The sequence below is a fragment of the Pleurodeles waltl genome, chromosome 5 (genome assembly GCF_031143425.1).
Source record: "Pleurodeles waltl isolate 20211129_DDA chromosome 5, aPleWal1.hap1.20221129, whole genome shotgun sequence".
NCBI classification, from domain to species: Eukaryota; Metazoa; Chordata; class Amphibia; order Caudata; family Salamandridae; genus Pleurodeles; species Pleurodeles waltl.
This window is the reverse complement of record NC_090444.1, coordinates 512,694,242-512,716,190: the sequence shown is the minus strand read 5'-3', so window position 1 is coordinate 512,716,190 and position 21,949 is coordinate 512,694,242. Positions and strand designations below refer to the sequence as shown.

At 43.0% G+C, this 21,949-nt stretch overlaps 1 protein-coding gene across 1 annotated transcript in view; it reads right to left on the bottom strand.

Moving 5' to 3' along the window:
• Positions 1-21,949, bottom strand: part of TXLNB (taxilin beta) — a 106,277-nt gene that overhangs the window by 25,161 nt on the left and 59,167 nt on the right. The window contains exons 5-7 of the mRNA XM_069234304.1: positions 19,778-19,972; positions 3,487-3,606; positions 501-575 (exon numbers count right to left, since the gene is read on the bottom strand). Of these exons, the coding sequence (XP_069090405.1) occupies positions 501-575; positions 3,487-3,606; positions 19,778-19,972 (390 nt within the window). The remainder of the gene's footprint in view (positions 1-500; positions 576-3,486; positions 3,607-19,777; positions 19,973-21,949) is intronic.

The following is a 21,949-nucleotide window of genomic DNA, read 5'->3' as shown; positions in this document are numbered from 1 at the left end:
AATAATGTCACCAGCACTCCTTACTGTGCATCAGTTCCTCATATATCTCTCAAGTTTGCCACTCCTCTGCCTCAACCACTAGTTCACTTTTTCTGCACCCTATATTTACAATAATGCCTATCAATAAGCTTAGGCTGGCATCTTTTTTACTTTTACTTCTTTACTAAGATCCAATCAATTGACCAAGACCTGAAACCTTCAACTCACTGCTATACTCCTCAACCTTCCCCATTTTTCGCTTTGCACTTCAGCGTTCTTGAACCTACATAATATTTCTCATAGAAGTCATGTGTAATGCCTTCTCCTGGCCTTTAATTGGAAACCGTTCTCTAAGCAAGCAGGACAATCCCCACATGTCCTCCTTATTTCTGAATACTATCATAATTTTAAAAATGAATGACGTTCCAAATGGAAGTGTTAACTGTGTAGTATTAGTTAGTTATATTTCGTTATATGTAGAAAAGGTTTATAAATCCATAAAGGATAGTAGAACTCTTTACCTGTGCCTTCAGTAATGTTTCCTGTTCCTTCATCATTTGTGTCTGTATTTTCCATTCGGCTGCCTGGTTCAGTAACTGTTAAAATATTGATGAAAAAGAAGCAAGTTGTTGAAATTGTCATTATAGGCTACCCCCTTCCTGCCACTATGTCCTCGTCTGAGCCAGCCGTATGCAAGTTTGATTTTGGGAAACTTGGATTTATTTTATTGAGCCTTCAGGAAACCCCAATTTTAAGAAAAAACTTTGATCAGGACATGATGTAATAATGGCACAAACCACATATAGAAAGACAGACAGATATGCAAGAACATATCTTTACAACACCTTTAAATGATAGAACAATGCTAGAGAAACACAATAAGAGGTAACTACAGTAGGAAACAATTCTTTCTCATATTTGTGTATGTTATGCTTTACCATACAGTGTGCCAATTTAGAGGTTAGTTGCCCATTGAACTGGTCAGTGATTAAGTACTCGATAGACCAATGAGGTACTTCTCCATTGGGTCATCAGTGTAAGGTTTCTGCCAGCGGGGCTAGTGGGGACTCCACCGGCTGAAACATGATTGTTGGCCAGACTCCAGATGGAGAGGGTGGACTGTCAGTTGGCTGGACAGAGTATTCTGCCATCTATAGCTAATGCCCATTTCCACTAATTTCTAAATAACACCCAAATTCCTTATTTATGTGATACAACTGATTTACTATGCTAATTACATAATGTCTCTTGGAGTGGCAGTTATAATTTAATTACAATTGATCGATGTTGTTGCCTTATGCACATCGATTCAACGTGATTTTGGACTAAAAGCATGTAAATATTTTGTACAGTGAAATAAAATCATAAAAACTAAACATTCATTGATGCTTATGGAGATGACTGAAACATGTCTGACAAGTAACATTGAAAGCACAAAAGGTGATGAGAAAAAATCATTGGACTAAGTCTAACCACTGGCAATTGCTTGGGTAGTATTTCAACCCATGGTTCTTTTGCCCATCATGTCACCTCAGTTTGGACCCAGCCATATGTAAATCAGTCTTGACCCTGCTCCAACAGCAACAGCCCCATCAAACTACCAGGCTAGCTCCTCTCAAAACCAGAGAACAAACAACCCACAATCGGTTTTGCCATGATTGTTTTTTTTCAGTCAGGTGTAGGTCGGTTCCAGTGGCACTTTGAGCACAGGGCCCACGTCTAAGCATATGCTTGCCACTCAGGGCCTTACATCAAACATATAAAAGGAGATGGGAGGAATGCTTCCAATAAATCTAACCTCCGGCAGTCACTTGGGGAAATATCCAACCCATTGTTCTTTTGTCCACCATGCCACCTCTGTTTGGACCCAGCCATATGCAAATCAGTCTTGACTCTGCACCAATAGGAATAGTCCAGCCCAAACAGCCAGACCAGGTCTTTCCTGAACCAGAACACAATTAACCCAAGACCGGTTTTGCGATGATTGCGTCTCTTCAGTCACGTGTAGCCTGGTTGCAACATTGCCTTATTTGAGAAAGAAATACATTAAAAAATAGCCATGGGCAACTGTTATGCCCCCAGCTATGAGAAAGAATACCTTCCTGCACAAAAAACCTGCCTGCAACACAGACACCCTTGCACAATAGCAAGGGTACCTGCATTACAGGCAGGATTGTTTCTGTGCTAAGTGAGCTGCAAAATGCACACTTAGAAAGAGAAAACAGGAAACAGTGAAGAGAAATAAAGACATTGTGCCTCCCTTGGGAAGGCTAAGCATGTTGTCGTATTCCAAGGTTTACCAGCCTTGGCAAATCTGGGAATGTGCCAAAATCCATGGGTGGATGCCTTGGGAACACCCACGCTCAACCCTTGGCACACCTCCCCCGTGCAGAGTAACACAGGGCAGTGGCATGTGCTGCCTTGCGTTACTTCAGATTTACCAATCAATGCAGAACCACACAAGGTGGCCATGTATTGCTTGGTAAATCTGACTTTAGTGTTGAATTGCCCTTGCGACATCATGTGTGTTGCAAGGGCAATGCAATAGTATGATAAATCTGGCCCTAAATATTTACAGCCTATTGCAGATGAGCAGAGATACAGTATGGAATTTTCTGCAGCCGTTCTTGTTGACGGGGAAGCTATTCCAATAGATATTGTAGAGTTTGACACTGGAACACCAATGAGAAGCCAAAAAAGAAACAAAATTGAGCATTTGGAGGTCAGATTGTGAAGAGTTTATTGCCTTTATCAGAGCTCTCCATGCTTCACAGGTCGATGCATGAATAGATTGTCTGGCCCAGGTTTTTTAATTTCCATTTGGTATTTGTAGTGTTGTCTGTCTCATTACAGTTACAATTTCAGGACTACACATACCAGAGTGCAAAAAAACTGGGTAGGGATGAACTTTTCACATATGGATCTCAAAGCTTGAGAACTGTGTGACACAATATTGTATAGCCTAGCCTTCAGAGGAAACTGCACATGCATACAGCATAATGCTCATAAACCTTAGATGCACAACATATTAACTGATGTCTTTTTTTAGGTCTGAGACACTACTATATATTTGAATACATTTCAATTCACCTATTGCTGCATTCATGTTTAGTGTGTCTTATCCTTCTTGTTTATAAGGTACCATTATTACCACTTAAATAGCAGGCAATAGACTAAAGTAAAATGTCTACCCTTTGAGTTGATTTGATTAATCAATTACTATGCCAGCAGCAAAAAGGTGCAAAATATGTGTGTTTCATTTTCCATTTGTGTTAAACCTTCTGAAATATATCAGACTGTTAAACCACCAATCACCAGATTAATGAAATTAATAAACTTTGGAATTCAAACTGTAAACACCTTCAGGAATCCCAAAATCAAACAACAGTCTTGAAGTCTTACAGATGGGTGGAGATGCCCATGTTCCTAGAGTTCATGACTTTAACGTTTAAGCAGTAGATATGTGTGTAAGATAAAACGAACATCGAAAGAATGACAGACACTCACATAGTCCTTTTCTCGAGTGTGGCGTTCTTCTGCCTCCTTCAGTAACTGCTGCGCTTGCTCCACTCTGGCATCTACCAGCTTTTGTTGAAGATCACGATGTTTAAACACCTTATCAAGATGCTGGAAAAAAGATTCATCATTAAATGTTTGTGTGCATGCTATATGGTGCACACCCAAAAGAGTGGACGTAAAGGCAATAAATGACATTACTGCTGCACATGGTGTGGCTAGGGGTGATTTTTAGGCCTGTTCTTGAAAGGGGTGTAAAAACTCACTGAAAGTTATTGGAATTTCTTTTCTGCTGTTACCCTTCTTCCTTTTTTCTCTTCCTCTTCCTAGTGCTAAGTTCCACATTTAGGATTTAAGGATTTGAGTGATACAATGTCCTGCAAATGTGTATTTATTTACACTTCTAAGGGCCCACATGTGCAGTACTGAACTGCCTTGCATCATGTGAGCCTCTGTGCTGCCTTGAATAAATGCGGGACTTTTCATTACGAGGTCTATCTGGACCTGGCTACGAGCTAGGACAAGAAGAAAGAGCTTTTGCCCATATTGGGGTTTTTCTTCTGTTGTTCACAGAGGTGGGTTCTGGCTTTTTTATACTCTTGAGAGAATAAATACACAGATCTCGTAGGACCATCTTGTATTCTCTTGAGGTAGAGCGTAAGCATACGGCCTCTTGTAAACTGTTAGCATACTTACTTCTGTGGACTTCAAGCCATTTCATTTGTTCGTTACAGTATCATTTAAAAATCCTTGCATGCTAGTGGTCAGTCATGCCTCTTTGTCCCTCCTTTTTCTCTTTGGGAGCATGGACTAACTACTGTATAATTACGCTTTGCTGTGTTTATCTGTTCTTTGGGTGACTTTTTTTTCTTGGTTTGCTGCTCCGGTGAGTCAATGTGCTTACAATGCTGAGCTTGGTGTTGTCTCCAAAATGGTGGCAAAAGAGTCATGGCTCCAGACCCAACACTTCACGGCCTCAAGCTTGATAGTAAAAAACATCTAGCCTTTGGGTGTAAAGTAGGCCTCTTCAAACAGAGTTCAGTTAGCGTGAACTCAATACGAAGGTATCACAGTGCCTTACATGAGCACTGGTTAAATTACACAAGAACACATTCATTTTGGTAGAAAGGGGAGAATAAGTGATTTGCCCAGATCACAGGATGTTGAGCCGGTGCTGAAAGTCTGACTGTGTTCCCCAGCTCCAAAGTTGGCAGTTCTGGCCCTTATGCCACATCCTCTCCCCTAGAGTTCTTTAACTAGTGTGTGTTGGGGCAGTCTGGAAATAACTCATTTTTTTATATAGCACTTGGTAATACAGGTTCTGCCATTTCATAGCGCTTCAAAGCAGGTGCCATTCTTAACAAAATTGCAATAATTAGTTTGCATCGACCTTGCGGAGATGAAGAGGTGAAAAAACTATGTCAGGATTGTAATCTGTGAAATTCTCGTTCTGTCAAGATCTCTGCAGTGGGTGCATTAACCAACTGACTTGAGTAGAGCTTAACACTAGACGATAGCACGTGCTCTTGATAACCTCCCCACCAACCAAGCACATAGGTTAGTTTTAGGCAAGAAGACGGCGAAAGGTGTTGTCTCCAAAATGGTGGAAAAGGAGACATGACTCCAGACCCATGCACTTCATGGCCTCAAGCTTGATAGCAAAAAACATCTAGCCTTTGGATGTAAATTGGGCCTCTTCAAATAGAGTTCATTTAGCAGAGGCAGCCATTTTCCTAACCCTGTAGGGCAAAGAAGCTAACACAAGGGTGTCACAGTGAGAGGAGCAGTGTAACATAGGGCACAAAGTGGAGCAATCTACATCACTTCCTCCTCTCAGAATTCACTGGTGCCATGGCTTTGATGGCAGTCCCCTCACAGCTACTGCGACCTTGCACATGCCACTTATGGAAGCTCTGTCTAACACAGTGGTCGAATAGCACTGCTTCCTGTTTGAAGAGGCCCCACCTTGAATACCCCCCACAGTACTGCATGCCCCGAAAGCTACAACTTTACCACCCTACTACATTTTCATGACTAGACAGTGAGACCGGGCACTGTTAAAACTCTCAAGATAATAAACAGTGCAAATATTTTTACCACATACTTACTAGAAACTTTTAGATTGTTATAAAGGCACTCATTCTTGGAGCAAACTAGGAACAGAAGAATATGATCAAAAAGTGGTTGCCAAAGAGTACAAAAGTGGGCCAAATGAGAAGGTTAGATTACAAATTATGGCCCATATTTATACTTTTTTAGCACCGCATTTGCACCGCCTTTTAACGCAAAAGCGGTGCAAACTCACAAAATACAATTGTATTTTGTGAGTTTGTGCTTCTTTTCCGTCAAAAAATTACGCAAATGCGGCGCTACAAAAGTATAAATATGGGCCTATGTCTCTTGGTCCACCATTGGGGTGGCAGTGATTCTGATGCCAAAGCCATGGGACTGACTTTTCCAGGGAAATGTCACCATGTTGTGGACCCTGCTTGGATTTATAATACAATCTTTATTACCAGTATATTCGAGTATTCGAGTAAAGTGGTAGAGCCTAAAACATACCACTGGGCCACATCTACTGATGGTGTTAGATCATTGTAGCAAATTGTTTATCTTGTTAATCGTTCTGTCAAGGTGTTTTTACAGCACTTGCTACCTGTAGTGAGATGTGTTTACACTCTCCAAATATTTTCATGTAATGTAAAAAGGCCAACGTATATTGGCAGATATTTACTTTGGGTCCTGGGGCAATAGGTGGTTAATTAGAGACATCTGTGGTGGGTACTTTTGTTACGTATAAGAATTACTCATTTTAGAAACTTGTTTCTCCAAAGGTGACTATTGCGAGCAGTTAGGGCCTACTCTAGGAAGAGGTAAAGGTACAGGGACTCAAATACAGTATGTCACACTAATACTACCCATAAGTACCTTATCCAGCCAGCCTACTTATATATTTCAAAAATATCTGATTTAGAAAAGATGGCTATGGAAAGGAAGACGAAAAATTGTTTTCCTTGACTGAGTATGTGAAGTGTCTTGCAAAGTGATAACGAAATGTAGGCCATCCTGCAAGACATCAGTGCTAAAAAGCCCAGGCAAGGCAGAGAAGCCGTAGTTGACAAATGGGCCTGTGGCTGAGGCCATCTGCAGGGACAATCTTTTTTCTTGCTCTTGATAACCTGGCCTTCCTGCCTGGTCTAGCTTATTGCAATCAATCAATCAATGAATTTGTAAAGCGTGGCTTGTCACCCCAGGGGGTATCCAGGCACTCTGGGAGGATGCTAGTGTGTCTGTGTCTACTCCTCAAACAGCCATGTCTAGAGCTTTTTCCTGAAGTCGAGGAGGGTGTGCGATGTTCACAGGTGAAAGTCGTTCCAGGACTTTGCAGCGAGTTAGGAGAATGAGTGACCTCTGCTGCGGCTGCATTGGATTCTTGGAGAGTCTGTGGTTTATAACCTTGGGCCCGATGTTGTGGAGGGCTTTGTATGCGATGTGTAGGGCTCTTGTGTACTGGCAGCCAGTGTAGCTCTCTGAGGTGGGGGGTGATGTGGGCTTTTCTGGGGAGGTCTAAGAGGAGTCTTGCAGCCACGTTCTAATTGGTCTGGAGGCGGTCGAGGAGATGGGCGGGGAGTCCAGCATAGAGGGTGTTTCCGTACTCCAGCCTGCTGGTGATGATTGCCTGGTGGCCTTGATGACTGTCTTTCTGGTTTGAAAGGGGATCCATTTGAAGATCTTACGTAGCATGCAGAGGTTATAGAAGCTGGTGGAGGCCACGGTGTTTATCTGCTGTTTGAAGGTAAGCTTGTGGTCTATGATGACTTCTAGGTTGTGTTTGTGGTCTACAAGGGTTGGGGGTTGTCCGAGTGTGGACAGCCACCAGGAGCCGCCCCACGGTGTTCAGTTTTAGGCAGCTGGATCTCATCAATTCGGGGATGTGTGTCATGGCATTGCTGAAGTTGTTCCTAGGTGGCGTCCTGTTCTTAGGAGAGGGAGAGTACTAGTTGTGTGTCATCGGCGTTGAAGATGATGTTGAGTCCATGGGAGCAGACGACTAACGGTGTCAGGTAGACATTGAAGAGGCTGGGGCTGAGGGAGAATCCCTGCGGGATTCAGTTCTGACATGAAGGGTGGGAGATAGACCCTCTGGGTGCGGCCTGAGGTGAAGGCATGGATCCACTTAAGGGTGTTGCTTCGGATCCCGATGTGGTGGAGTCTGGAAGTAAGGTTGAAGTGGGAGATGGTGTTGAGCACAGCATAGAGGTCTAGGAGGATCGGTACAGCTTTCCATCTGTGGTCTAGGAGGTTCCTGATGTCATCTGTTGCAACCATGAGGACAGTCCCAGTGCTGTGGTCAGAGCAGAAATCGCATTGGGATGGATCAAGCAGGTTGTGTCTTTCGAGGTGTTTGGAGATTTGCTTGTTGATGGCTTTTTCCAAGACCTTGGCTGGGAAGGGGAGCAGAGAAATTTTGAGCTTGCTGGGGTCGGCTGAGGGTTTCTTCAGGGGCGGTTAGACCTCTGCTTGTTTCCCAGTTTCTGGGATGGTGGCAGTCTTGAAGGAGGTGTTTCAAATATGTATGAGGAACCTGTATATGTCCTTATGACCCAGGTTGAAGATGTAGGGGGGCAGGGATCATTGGGTGAACCGGAATGGGTTGAGGTCATGAGGGCGACTGTTTCCTTTGTGGAAAGTGGCATCCAATCTGTGATGATGTGGCTGGTGGAGTTCTCGGATGGAGTCAAAAGCTGATCTGTGTTGGTGGGTTGCAGCAGGAAAATTCTGTAGATGGCTGTGATCTTGTCATGGAAGTAGTTAGCACGAGAGATGCAGAGAGTCTGGGAAGGCTGGATCCCACTTTCTGTGGCTGTTGGGTGGGAGAACTCTTTGACAATCTTGACGAGCTCCTTCGGGCGGTTGGTGCTTCCCTCGATCCGGCTGATTAAGGCAGCCTTCTTTGCTCCTCTGAGGTGGGGATGATACTTGTTTAACCCATCTTTGAAGGTGGTGCGGTCTGCGGGGTCCCTTGTGAGACGTCATCGTCTTTCCAGCCTTTTGAACTCTCTCTTGTGTGTGCATAGTTTGGGGGTGAATCATCTGGTGGACATGCTGGATCTTCTAGAGGCGGATCTGCTTTCGGGGGCGACTATGTTTGCGCCATTGATGATCCATTTGGAGAGGTTGTTGGCGTCTTATTCAAGGTTGCTGGAGATGCAGGGTTTGATGGGCTGGAGGGCGGTGGTCCATTGTGACTGTGTGACCTTACACCATCTGCAACCTTACACCATCTGTGGAGAGGGGGAGGTGGAGGTGTGGTTCCGGGCTCCTGGCTATGGCGAAATGTACCAGGAAGTTGTTGGTCCAAGTAAGCTCTGTTGTGTGGGTGAACTTGATTTTCTCACTGGCTGTGAAGATGGGGTACAGGGTGTGTCCTGCGGTGTGGGTGGGTCTGGTGACTAGTTAATTAAATCCAATGTTGTTTATGTTGTCTAGAAGATTAGTGGTGTCGTGGTCATTGGGGTTGCCCAGTTGGAAGTCCAAATCACCTAGGAACATGTAGTCTGTTGAGTGGATGGCTAGGGGTGCGAGAAGGTCAGCAGTGACCCCGAAGAACGTAGGTCGAGGTCCAGGTGGTCTGTATGCGAGGATTCCTCTACTGGTTGTTTGAAGTTTAGTTGTTCCATGAGGTGAGACTCCTCCTCTTCGAAGGTGGTGAACGGGAGGTTGTCCTTATGCATGATGGCAATGCCTCCTCCATGTTTGTTGTGGCGGTCCTTGTGGATCAGTTTGTATCCTTGTAGTGCAGCGCAGGCGATGTCTGGTGCTGAGACAGGTGTAAGCCAAGTCTTGGTGATAAACATCAAGTTTGACTGGAGCATGGATACGGTGTTTCATATTTCTGTGACATATTTGCAGAGTGAGCAGGCATTGATCAGCAGGCATTGGAGATGCATTGTGAGCCTGGAGGGAGGCTGTGCTGGTGCAGTGTCGGTCTGAGTGTGGCAGGTGAAGTGGTGGTAGGTGAAGAGTCCCACCATGATCAGGGGGAAAGAGATGTAGCAGCTGTTGTCCCCGTTGTTGTCCTGATTCCAGGGGGGCCAAGTCTTGAGTTCGGCGGCAAAGTATCGACCGGTGGAGGGAGGACCAGGGTCCCTGGTGCTGGGCTTGGTCCAGGCACTGATGAGCTTGCGTTTGGCGTGCCAACGGTGCGCCCACTGCACAGCCGCACAGTGACCGCCATTAAACAGTTCCCGGAGTGGGGGTTAGGGAGGGTGGAGGTGGGTGGGAGTGCCGAGGGGTGGGAAAAAACAGCAGGGAACGTGGTAGGGCCCGAAGTGGGGAGTGCAGGAAAAGGCAGAAAGAGCAAGGGGTGGTGGTGTCCACAGAGTAAATCAGACTGTGTCTGCAAAGTGAGCCAACTCATTTGCATTTGTGGAATGATAGTGGGCGGCCTCGGCAAGCACCGTATTTCGTGAGCCTCCTCCCACCACAATTGTATTTAAACCTTAAGGCTGTAGTCTTCAAACTTTCTAATGCCGCACCCGCACCAGTGGAAAAACAAATCATGGGGGGCCCCTACTGAATTTATTCTATTAAATTGACAAAGTTTAAATATGTGTACACTTATTTAAACATTGCAGTTATGTTTCAAAAATGCAATCAAATACATGATGCCAAACATACTATTCTGGTTAGACAGGCCTTATTAACACGTAAAAGTGTCCACATATTAGAAGAGAGGGTGAGGGTTTTAAAGAGTATTTGGAGTCTATTTCCTTTCAACACATACTGCCAGCTAGGATTGAAATGACAAAACATGTTAGTGATGGCCCATTATAGGGCGGTTTTCTGCTGCTCATTTTTAAGCTTAAAACAAAGCCCTGTAATTAGCATAACGGTTATTTTGGCCAGAGCCTGGAATCCCCCCTCCTCCTGCATCACTTGAGGTCCTCTATGGGGGCCCACCGATGTCCTCTATAGGGGCCCGCCCACCCCCCAGTTTGAAGACCCCTGCCTTAAGAAGTGAGAGAAAAGCCTGGGGAAATTTCTGCTTTGAGTAGCAGGCTCAAGAGAGGCCTCTCATGGGAGGTGAAGGGAGGAAGGGGGTAGAGTACAGGTCAAGGGGGTTGTGGGAAGGGTGCTAGCTGAGAAGTGGGGGCATTCCATAGGGTACATCAATGCACATGGAGTGATCTGCCAGTCACTGAGCTTATGTGAGTACGTGGCCAGCAGATTCATGGAGGCTGATCTTCCAGTGGAGGTTGGAAGGGCCAAAGGGTTTTCATTAGCCTGCTGTTACAATCTTCATGCATTTTTTTAGTTTTAGGTATCCCCTTCAGTTTATATATGTTCATTTATTCAGATGTACATTTTAAATGCAGTTGCTATTTCTTTATTGAACATTACTTCTATTGTTCAGAAAAGGTATGCATGTGTGAACCATCCATTAAACCTTTATTTCTTGCAATCTTTATTCGGTCTTGTGTTCGATCATAAAAGTACAGAAATAAACAGGAACGGCTTCTGCGCAATAGCGTAGGAGCGTCGCCCCCCTGACTAAGAGCCAGGAGATGAAAAATAAAACAATAGTTGACTATTGCTTTATTTTTCATCTGCTGGCTCAGCCAGCGGTGCAGGGAGTGGTGGGGCTGGGTTGTGAGAGGAGGAGAGAGTGCACTTAAGTGTGCATGCGTGTTTGGTCTGCCATCTGAGGCTGGCCAAACACACATGCGCAATTAGGTTTCTCCACTCCAGCTGTGTCAAACAGCGAGGCTGGAGAAACTGCATAGACCCCCGGGTTGTGTCTGAGCGGCACTCTGAGCCGCTCAGACTAATCCTGGTGCTGCTGTCATGCTCGGTTTAGCATGAAAGCAGCATCAGGATTGCTGGGTAGCCTGTGCTGGTGTCCCAGCAGATGCTGGGACACCACAAGAAGGGGAGCGACGAGCGAGGGGGCAGGAATTGGTGGGAACGGCAAGATTTTTTTTTTTATTGTTTTCCCTGTCCCTGTCATCCCCCCGCTTCCTCCCCTTGACATTTGCTGCAGCCGCTGCTGGAAAAGCCACAAAGCACAATCGTAAGAACCGTTAATAACATAGCAACAATAAAAATCCCACCCCTCATAAAAAAATCCTGAAGCATATTTTTTCCTAAGCTTCAATGCCCGAATAATATAAGTCAAACAGCGAAGTATTCTGTAGGTGACTCTAATCATTGTACAATAAATAACCTCTAGATGCGACGTAAAGTATTTACCTTTGAAAACTGGACGTGAAAACTGCTTTCTGAAGATAGAATACAATGTACAAAACAACATAAAGTGCTTGGTAGACTGTGTGGATGTCTCGTCACATGGGCAACATGGTAATGAGGCAAACCAATGCCCAGGAGCAGGAAAAGCCCCTAAGAAATGAATTGTTTAGGCTCTAAGCCGGGTTAAATAAAACCTGTTTTCTGGGTCCCTTATCACACATTAAGTAGGGATCCATACCATGCATGTGGAAACAGGTATTTAAAGCTGCACTGAAGCCATATCAATGCCTTTTGCTAGTCTCAACCTTTCCTGGTGGGTGTAAAACAATTCCTTTACTTGGACCTTAACAACTGGGCTGACCTTCTCCAGAATCTCAAAAAGGCAACTCAGGTTTAAGTCTTGAAGAGTGCCTTTCATATAAGAAATCCAGGAGATATCTAATGAATTGCTTAAACTAAGACAATCTTCCAGGATTCTGTGGGTAAAAATCAACTCCAAATATCCTCACACACTCACCCCATGTGTGCCCACAGTGAGATAGTTACTTTTAAATAGCTGAATTAATTCTCTTGCAGGCTTTTGACCCTAGTTGCTCGCTAACCTAAACAGAGATTCACACCCTGCCTCCATCATTTGGGACCTCTGTAGTCAGTCAGTCAAAGAACTTTATTCGGCAATTGCCATAAAAGTACAAACACCGACACATATTACAAATCTATAAATAAGTTAGAGCGTAATTAAATATCATAAAAACATTTACCTAAACACAGAACATGAACATCCAGTCCAAATGCCCCTTTACAGGTGGCGAAAAGGTATACTAAACACAATTTAAAATCGTAGAGAGGTACAAAATTTACAAAAGTTTACTCAGAACAAAAACTATTAACAACTACCTTGAAACGTTATACGGAAACTGTCACAAACATATACTGATTAGATCGAAATAATCAGTTTCCTAATGCTTAGAGAAGCTCTGATGAAATTTAATACATGATAACAGGTTTGAATATCTGTCAATCACTGAAAATATAATAGGGCTACCTTATAATGAATGGGTCTTAATTGGCATAAAATGGGTAAAATAAAAGCCTTTCGAGAAGTAGCATATAAGGAGCAAAAAAATGAAGAGTACTCTGCTTTGATCTAGAATCACAAGGGCAAGGTGGTAAGTAATTTTGCCAAATACACTGTTTAGGAAAGGCCACCTTAAAATGAATCATATTAAATCTGAAAAAGGTCAAAAGAGAGCTTGATTTAGAGCAAGAGAACCAGGTCAGATAAGGTTCCATGCATGAAGCCGTGGCAATCCGGACATAAGGATCAAAAGATTTCAATTTCAGGGAGCTATAAAATCTCAAATCTGAAGTATACTCAAGATGAATTGATTTCAAAACAGACCTAGAATTTGTAGTTAACAGTTGGGGTTCTTCAAACATATACCTAAGCCCTAGCTTCCCAAAAGATTTTCGCAAATACACAAGCCAGGGAATTCTATTTGAATTGTCCAACTGTAAACAATCAGAAATACAGTCCTGAACAAGGCTTGCTGCTGGATTCAGCCAACACCTAATCCAGAGCAACAGAGGGGCAATAGAAACCCTGTCCCCCAAAAAACATTGACCAATTTCCTCATGACTGATGATATTTGCTATACACTTAGGTACCATCAATAGCCTACGCAAGAATTTATTTTCGACACATTGGAGGGAGGGTACTTTATTATAGCCCCAAACTTCTGCCCCATATAATACTGCTGCAACACATTTGGTGTTATAAAGTGTTTTCATCTGTGCAGAAGGTCTGTGACCTAATTTACGAGTAAAGCGAAAAATTGCTTCATTATTCCTTACCATCTGTTGGGTCTTAAAATTGAGGTGAGTACTCCAGGACATAGAGGAACTCATATACATACCTAAATAACAAAAATTATTTACCTTATTTATGATATGCCCTCCCATGGTAAATTGTTTGGACTTAGTGTTACGTGGGCCACATGTCATAACAAAAGTCTTGGAATAATTTACTTGCAGGTCAAGATCCAGCATAAAATTATAAAAGAGATCCAATAAACCCTGTAAACCATTTGCAGTACGAGCAATTAAAACGGCATCATCAGCATATAATGAAACTGGAAGCAGTCTCTGGCCCATCTTTGGAACATCCTTACCGTTTTTTACCAATGAATCTTAAAGGCCATTTATGTATATCAAGAAAAGAAAGGGTGCTAGAATACATCCCTGTCTTACGCCCCTTGTTGACGGAATAGGAGAGGTTCTCTGACCAGATGAGCCAAACTGAACTGACACCATTAGATCTGTGTGTAGGCGTTTAATAAGCTCCAAAAGGGTCATATCACAACCTAAAGCTCCCATAATTTGCCATAACTTCTTCCTGTTGACCAAATGAAAAGCACTAGTTAAGTCAATAAATGCCATATGAATAGACTCCTTTTTGGCAATTACATATTTACTTAGTATCAGATGCAAGTTTAAAACTTGCTCAACTGTGCCTAGACCAGATCTGAAACCAAATTGAATTGGGGATAAAATCTGAGCCTCATTCACCCAGTCTTCTAAGCGAGATAAGATCACACTTCCCAAAATCTTAGCCGTTGAGTCAATAAGAGATATAGGTCTGTAACAGGAGGGATCTTGTCTATTTCCTTTTTTAAAAATGGGAATAATAGTAGCCGCTTTCCAAGAAGTAGGTATATTACTGTTAGCAACACTGCTCAACACATTTTTAATTAGAGGGCCCCAGAGATCAGGTTCAGATTTAAAGAGATCAACAGGGACCCCATCAGGGCCAGGAGCCTTTCCCTGCCTTAACCGACTAATGGCTCCTAGGACCTCGTGAAGATCAAAAGTGATGTCCAGGGCCTTTGTATCGGAATCAGAGATAGGGTGTGCAGTAATATTTTCTTCCAGGTATAGGTTCTCATTGTCATCGTTGACTGGACAAAATACTTTCCTAAAATGAGTCACCCATACATCCTCTGCAATGAGGCAATCATCAGCATTAGTATTATTATCATAAAAATATGGGTGATTTACCACCTTCCAGAATTTAGTTGTATCCTTCAACTCAGAAGCGACCAAAAGTTCGTCCCAAGCCTTAAACCTAATTTCTGATTTCCTTTTTTCAAGAGCAGCATTATAATCGGCTCTAACTGATTTAACTAAATGGCGAGAAGGGGAAGCTACATTGAGAGCTTCTTTAAGTTTTTTATGAGCAGAAGAGCACGCAGAATCAAACCATCTATGAACAACCGGGCCCTTAGGAGGCCTGTCCACCACTAAGGCTTGCGAAATATCAGTACTTAGCTCAAATTCATGGACAATACGTTCATGATCTAACTCCTGGGACAGGCATATATTAATGGAATCAATCCTAGTTCTCATAATTTCCTGATTAAATATTTTTGGATTTATTTTGTCCCATTTTAGTCGTAAGCCAGAGTTTGTATTATAAACAGTGCTAGCTCTCAAACCATTATTCTTAGAAACCTGGTTGATATTCAAATCCAGTTTAATACTAAGGGGATTATGGTCACTGGCACAGTGAGGCATAATCTTAAATTCATGAATAAGATGATAGTCTGAGGAGCTAATAAGTATGAAATCAATGGTGCTCCCCTTCGATGTCCCTGTAAAAGTAGGTATATTACAGGCATCTGAAGCCAGTTTCTCCAAAACATGTACCAAGTCAAATTTACACAAAAAATAGTTCAAATCAACTCCTTCAGCAGAATAATTAAAATGGGTGGATGACTCTCTGCCCTCATCAGGGAAGGCACAAAGTTCAGAGGGCTCCTTAGAACACAAAGGAGTATTGAAATCGCCAACCCATAACACAATTAGATCATTACCTTGCAAATCATCAAATGAATCAATAAAATCTGCTACCTCCTCCAGACTACCCATAAGGAGACCACAGGGAATATTATTATAAAAGTTTAAAATCAAAATACCTTTTAGTCCTCTAAGGGATACTAAAACGACCATAAAATATGGAGAAGACCAAATTAAAGACACATTCAGTCTTGGCAGATGTAAGGATACAAGAAATAAAAGGCTGCCACGTGCTCTCCCCATTGGAGAGGTTATAGCTGGCTGACAAAAAGAAGTAAATCCATCCATGAGAAACGTACCCGTTGACCAAGTCTCCTGGAGACAAATTATGTAGTAGGATGAGATAAAAGTCGTCCAATCCGAGTTTTCTGTTTTAGACCGAAGCCCCGCTATATTCCAACTGATCAAAGATAATGGTCAAGACCAGTGGTTCCCAACCTGTGGTCCGGGGACCCCTGGGGGTCCGCAAAGCCTTCTCAGGGGGTCTGCGAGAGCCTAGAAAATTAAAACATATTAACAAATATTGACAAATTAGGTCCCCAGCTTCCAGTAATGACTCAGGCGGGGGTCCCCGGATTCCCATGATGGTTCGGTGGGGGGCCCTGGGTTCCATTAATGTTAAAGTGGGGGTCCACAGAAATCAAAAGGTTGGGAACCACTGGTCTAGACCCAGGGCATAGTGTTAAAACTTCAGTGTTTTTAGGGCTTGATGTATCCAATGCAGCCTTTCCTACTTCCAAAATAGAATCATCATGATCATTTCCAACCATTGAACTCACCATATTATTGGGGCAAGGAAATTCTGTAACCTTCAGTCAATCGTTCTCATCTAGTTAGTTAAGAGCCAAAAAACGGTTACTAGTGGGAGCATTTGCCTGCTGTAGAAGTAAACAGTTCCAGGACAGAGTTGCATTAAATTAAATCAAATGCCCAAATAGCTAAAGGGCGTAATTTTAGTGATTGGCATGTCAACCATAAAAAAGCTTTTAGAGTGTGTGTTCTGAGGGCCACATATTAAAACGTATGATTTATCACTGTAGGACTTAAGCTTCGACCCCTGCATAAAACTGAGAAATCTATCTAAAAGTGCTTGCAAACTGTTTGCCAAATGCAAAAAAAGGACAGCATCGCCCACGTACAGAAGAACGGGGACAGGTCGTGAGCCTATTTTAGGCACGTCGGTGGTACAAGAGCTTAAGACAAATCGAAAGCATTAACATAAAATAAAAATAGAAAAGAGGCCAGAATACAGCCCTGTCTTACCCAACGATTAACTGGAATGGGGGTGTTAAATCCCCCAACTGAGAATAACAGATCTAATGTGGTTATCTTGGTGAAGATTTTTTTTAAAGTCTTTAAGAGGGGGATCATCACCCGCTAGGTCCACGGTATCCCAGAATTTGTCCCTGTCCACTAAATCAAAAGCATAGGAGAGAGCCATAAAAGCCATATGTCCCTCTCTCCTGGCTTGGACATATTTACCAAGAATCAGGGTTAGGTTTAATGCTTGCTCCACAGTACCCCCACCAGGACTAAAGCCACATTGCACGTCTGGAAAGAACAGATTTACCTGTGCCCAGGTTTCCAGTTTCCCCAAAATAACCCTGTCAAAGATTTCAGTGAAGAATCAGGCAAAAAGAGAGGGTGATAACTGGAGGGAGTATTGTTACTACCTTTTTTTATCATTTGGAACAGTAACTTACTGTTTACATGACTTCAAGGGAGGTTGTAAGTGCCAAAGGATTTTCATTACCCTGCAGTTATAATCTTGATGTATTTTTTATTTGTAGGTACCCCCTTTAGTTTATATATGTTCATTTATTCAGATGTACATTTGAAATACAGTTGTTATTTCTTTATTGAACACTACTTCAATTGTTCAGAAAGATATGCATGTGTGAACCATCTATAAAAACTCAAATAGGCCTCCTCTTGGTTCTAAATTTAGCTTAGTTAGTCACAGAAAATAGAGACAGGGGTAATGATGCAGAAAAACAGTCAAAAAATTACACTATTGTCTGTTGTTCTTTCTGTTGACAAATATTGTGGCTGCTGTCATGTTTACTTTTATAATTACTATTCATACTGTGTGCAGTAGGTTAGGATTTTCATTTTAATAAGTCTTGATTATATACACCTAGCTTCCTAGTGTTCTTAAGTATGTCAGTTCATGATGAAAGAGTGTGAGAGTCTTACAGGATTGATCATTACCTAATATGCACCTCAAACATGTAAGCCCATATTTATACTTTTTTAGCGCCATATTTGCACCATTTTTTTACGCAAAAGCGGCGCAAACTTACAAAATACAATTGTATTTTGTACGTTTGCTGCGCTTTTGCGTCAAAAAGCGTCGCAAATGCGGTGCTAAAAAAGTATAAATATGGGCCATAATGCTCAGTGAGTTGCAACAGGGGGTGCAGAATATTGGGTTCTCTATCTTGTATTGGTACACTAAGGGGGTCATTATGACATTGGCGGGCAGCGGTAACCGCTGTGCGGCCGCCAATGCGGCCACACTCCCGCGGCCCCCATCACAACATTCCCGCTGGGCCGGCGGGCGCAAACCAAGTTTGCACCCGCCGGCCCTGCGGGAATGAGGCCGCAACATAGGAGCCGGCTCCTAATGGAGCCGGCGGTGTTGCGGCCGTGCGACGGGTGCAGTTGCACCCGTCGCGCTTTTCACTGTCTGCTATGCAGACAGTGAAAAGCTGGCCGGGGACCTGTTAGGGGGCCCCTGCACTGCCCATGCCAGTGGCATGGGCAGTGCAGGGGACCCAGGGGCCCCAGGACACCCCTTACCGCCAGCCTCTTCCTGGTGCTGCAAACCGGCAGAAACAGGCTGGCGGTAGGGGGGTCATAATCCCCAGGGCAGCGCTGCCCTGGCGGATTATCACCGCCGGGGCTAGAACGGCGGGAAACCGCCGGCCCCGGCGGTGCGACCGCGGCGTAATAGGCCAGGAAGCACCGCCAGCCTGTTGGCGGTGCTTCCGTCATTTTAGCCCTGGCGGTCTCGGACCGCCAGGGTCAAAATGACCCCCTAAGTCCTTGGTCCCAAAGAGTGTAGAGAACGATCTCAGGACTTGTTCTGGAGAGAAATACAGTAAACATAATCACTGGGGCATGGCTGCACTGACTTGTGGATAATAAAAAGGATCTTTTATTCAATTAACTTTTAACCAAGACCCAATTGATTTACCTGCAGATAGGCATAACTTGGTTATGACATCTTTGGCTAAATATGAGTGAAGTGTCATGGTTCTGTACCCTTTCAAATTTGTCAGTTGTCTCCCTGGTTCTTAGGGAAATGCGACTTACATTTTTTAAATCTTTAAATTTGGGAATTTGGTAGCCTAATGTTACATGCCACGACAACTGTCTCCCAACGTACCTATCCTACCTTGCTAGATTTTCTTTCTTTACAGGTGTAGACTACAGAGATCCTACTATACAAAAGGCCATCTTGTTTTGTTGTTTTAATTTACTACTTGTCTGTTCAGTGACTGACTCATTGTAGCTTTTGGCTTTTTTTTCCCCTGGCCACAAACTGTTCTCTCTTTTTAGCCATCTCTTCTTTATATTTTCCAATGAGTTCATCTTTGGAGAGATCTAGGCATGGCTTTTCCACTAAGTTTGATTAATATGTTATATTTCCAATTAACAGAGAATTTAAAGAAATGTAAATATTTTATAAGGGTTTTCATTTTATGTTCTTGCCATTTTACTAATATCCACATTAGGCAAGTAGCTTCTTGAAAAAATGCTTCAAGATTCCAAAGAATAAATGGTCAATTGACGTCAATTCCTGCGAAGTCACTTCCTGTGATGTTACAATTTATGCAAATTAGAGGGGCCTCACCTGTTCATTTTCAGCCATGGCCCAGAAATCTGAGAACCAGCCCTGCTTGTGTTATGGCAACGGATGCCTCTCGGTGGCTGTAGAATATATTTCACAATTCCACCTAGCTAGACAGAAACAGAGGCCTGTGGGTAGTGTTCACCTACTCCATTCCTTCAGTGAAGGGAACATGAAAGTAAGTACAATTTAAAAGTAAATTAAAATACGTAATACAAGTAAAGTAACAAAAAAACAATTACAAAATTGCTGTTCAAAGAAAAGAAGATAATTTTTTTTTCTAAATAAATGTGGATGACGTGAAAAGGGGGTAGTTTTCACCTCCTCTCTGCCTTCGCACTGCTCAACAATGTTCTTCAGTTTCTCTGCCAGCTCTGCATTCTCCTGGCACAGCTTTGTGTTCCGAGCACTCTGCTGCTCGATCTGTGCCTGTATGTCAACCAGTGTGGCCTGGAAATGGTTGGTGATTGTTTTCCGCTTTTCTTCGTCCTCCCTTACCCTTTGAAGGGTTTCTTCCTGTTGGTTAATCAATGAAAATAAATTTTTAGCCTCTCTTTTGAAGTGACGTTTTTCATTTTAACATTTACTGCAAACCATCTAGTCACAGGGACTTTATTAAAACATGCACCAGTTTAGTAAACCCCTTTTCAAAAAATAGTCCCCCCAGTTGAAACACAAATAGCACTTTTTAGAGAAACGGTACGCAATAACAAGAAACATTTAGTAAGAAAAACTGTTTCATAAAAGGGACCCACTTTACTCCTACCGAGAAATTTACAAAAGGCATGTTGGCTATTTAGTGCAATTATCTTAATTAGGCCATCAAGATCAATTATAAGTATAGTGGAGCGCTATCCCCAGGGTTGGTATCGCTCTTCCAGACCTGAAATGATCAGGTCTACAAACTTCAGGCCCTGTTTCACTGGGTGTGATTCCTCACCCAGTGAAAGAAGAAGAGAGCTGTTGGCAGAACAGGTGCATCGTTGGGGAGCACAGTCTGGCCCCATCTTGGGCAGAGCAAAAGGTGACACGAGGCTTTACCGGTAACCCCAACCCTCAGGTGAGTAGAAACCTCTCCGGCCCATGTACAAAGACCCTGGGCATGGGGGAAGGCATCTAGTCATACCTACCAGTGGAAGTGTGACTGTATGGGTGGAGCAGACAACGCCCCCCCTACCCCCCCACCTCCTTCCACCTGAGCCTTGTATTGCCCTGCATCTCCCCTATCTCTCTGCACATTTTTTTCTGGTCAATTATCACAGAGCCTTTTGTTAGTGGGGAACAGACACACTTCTACCTATGCCATTATGTGGAAAACTGCATCACAAATATTGATTGATAATCGTTATGCTCAAAATATGTGCACACTGTACAATGCACGGCACGGCACTTGATTACCACACATTCACGCCTTTTTTATATGGTCTCATTGATCACCAAAGAAAGACTACTTTGTCAGTCCATATACTTGGGCAATTACCTGTTGCTTTGATTTGTCAGTACCTTGCGTTGTCTTTGTTGTTCTTGCTGATATTATATACGTTTGTGAAAGAACATATAAAGGTGTGCAGCTGGGCACAGGTGTGCGGACAGACGTACTTCACGAAGCAGAGGTGGAGGGAAGGCTTCAGGCCTCATGCTTTGGCTTCCACGTTGGTGACCTGTATGCACTTGCTGGATAGTGATTCTTTTTGAAAGTCTTGATGTCTCAACGAAAATGATTTTGACTTGAAGTTTCAAATATCTTATTGTCATGACGTAAAAATTTACGTCCAGTAAAGTACTTGAGGGTCCAAATTCGAGTGCTTTTTAGTGTAAGATATTGAACACAATGAAAATATATAAGCCTGTAGATGATGCTTCCAATCATTAAAAACATGATTTCCACATGCGAGGGTAGGCCTGGTTCACAGTATAGGGGTTTCCATGTGGAAGTCCACTTGCTATTGCAGAACTGTCTGACTATTGAAGAAATGTCTGCCTATTAAGATTTATCTAGAAGAGTACCTGAGGGTGAGATAAGGGAAAGGGTATGGACAGAGGGTACTTGGGAGACTGTTAAGGAACTTTAGGGTATTCAAATTTACCCCACTTTTCCCACTCCGAAACCATTGAGATGTACCCATTCAAAAGGTGGTTGTAAGCGTGTTTTCACGGTGTGAACATGTAACACACCAATATTTAATCGGGGTCGGGGAGGCGGGGGGTGGTGGAAGAAGTTTCTCCACATGGATTTTCCTTGTAGAGGAAAGTCAGGTTGAAAAACATAAAGCGTAAAAGTCATTCCAACCCCAAACCTGAACATGCAGAGCGTGTGCTAGCCGATCGTTCCAGGTGAAAACAGAGACTGAAAAAATATGTTTTGTGAAAACATACTCTTCGAAATATAAATTTCCCAATTTCGACTTCATATAAATATTTTCCCTAAAACTATTTTGACGTTTATTCAGTTTCTACACCCAGCTAAATTTCTGTTAGGATTGGGTGATTTAC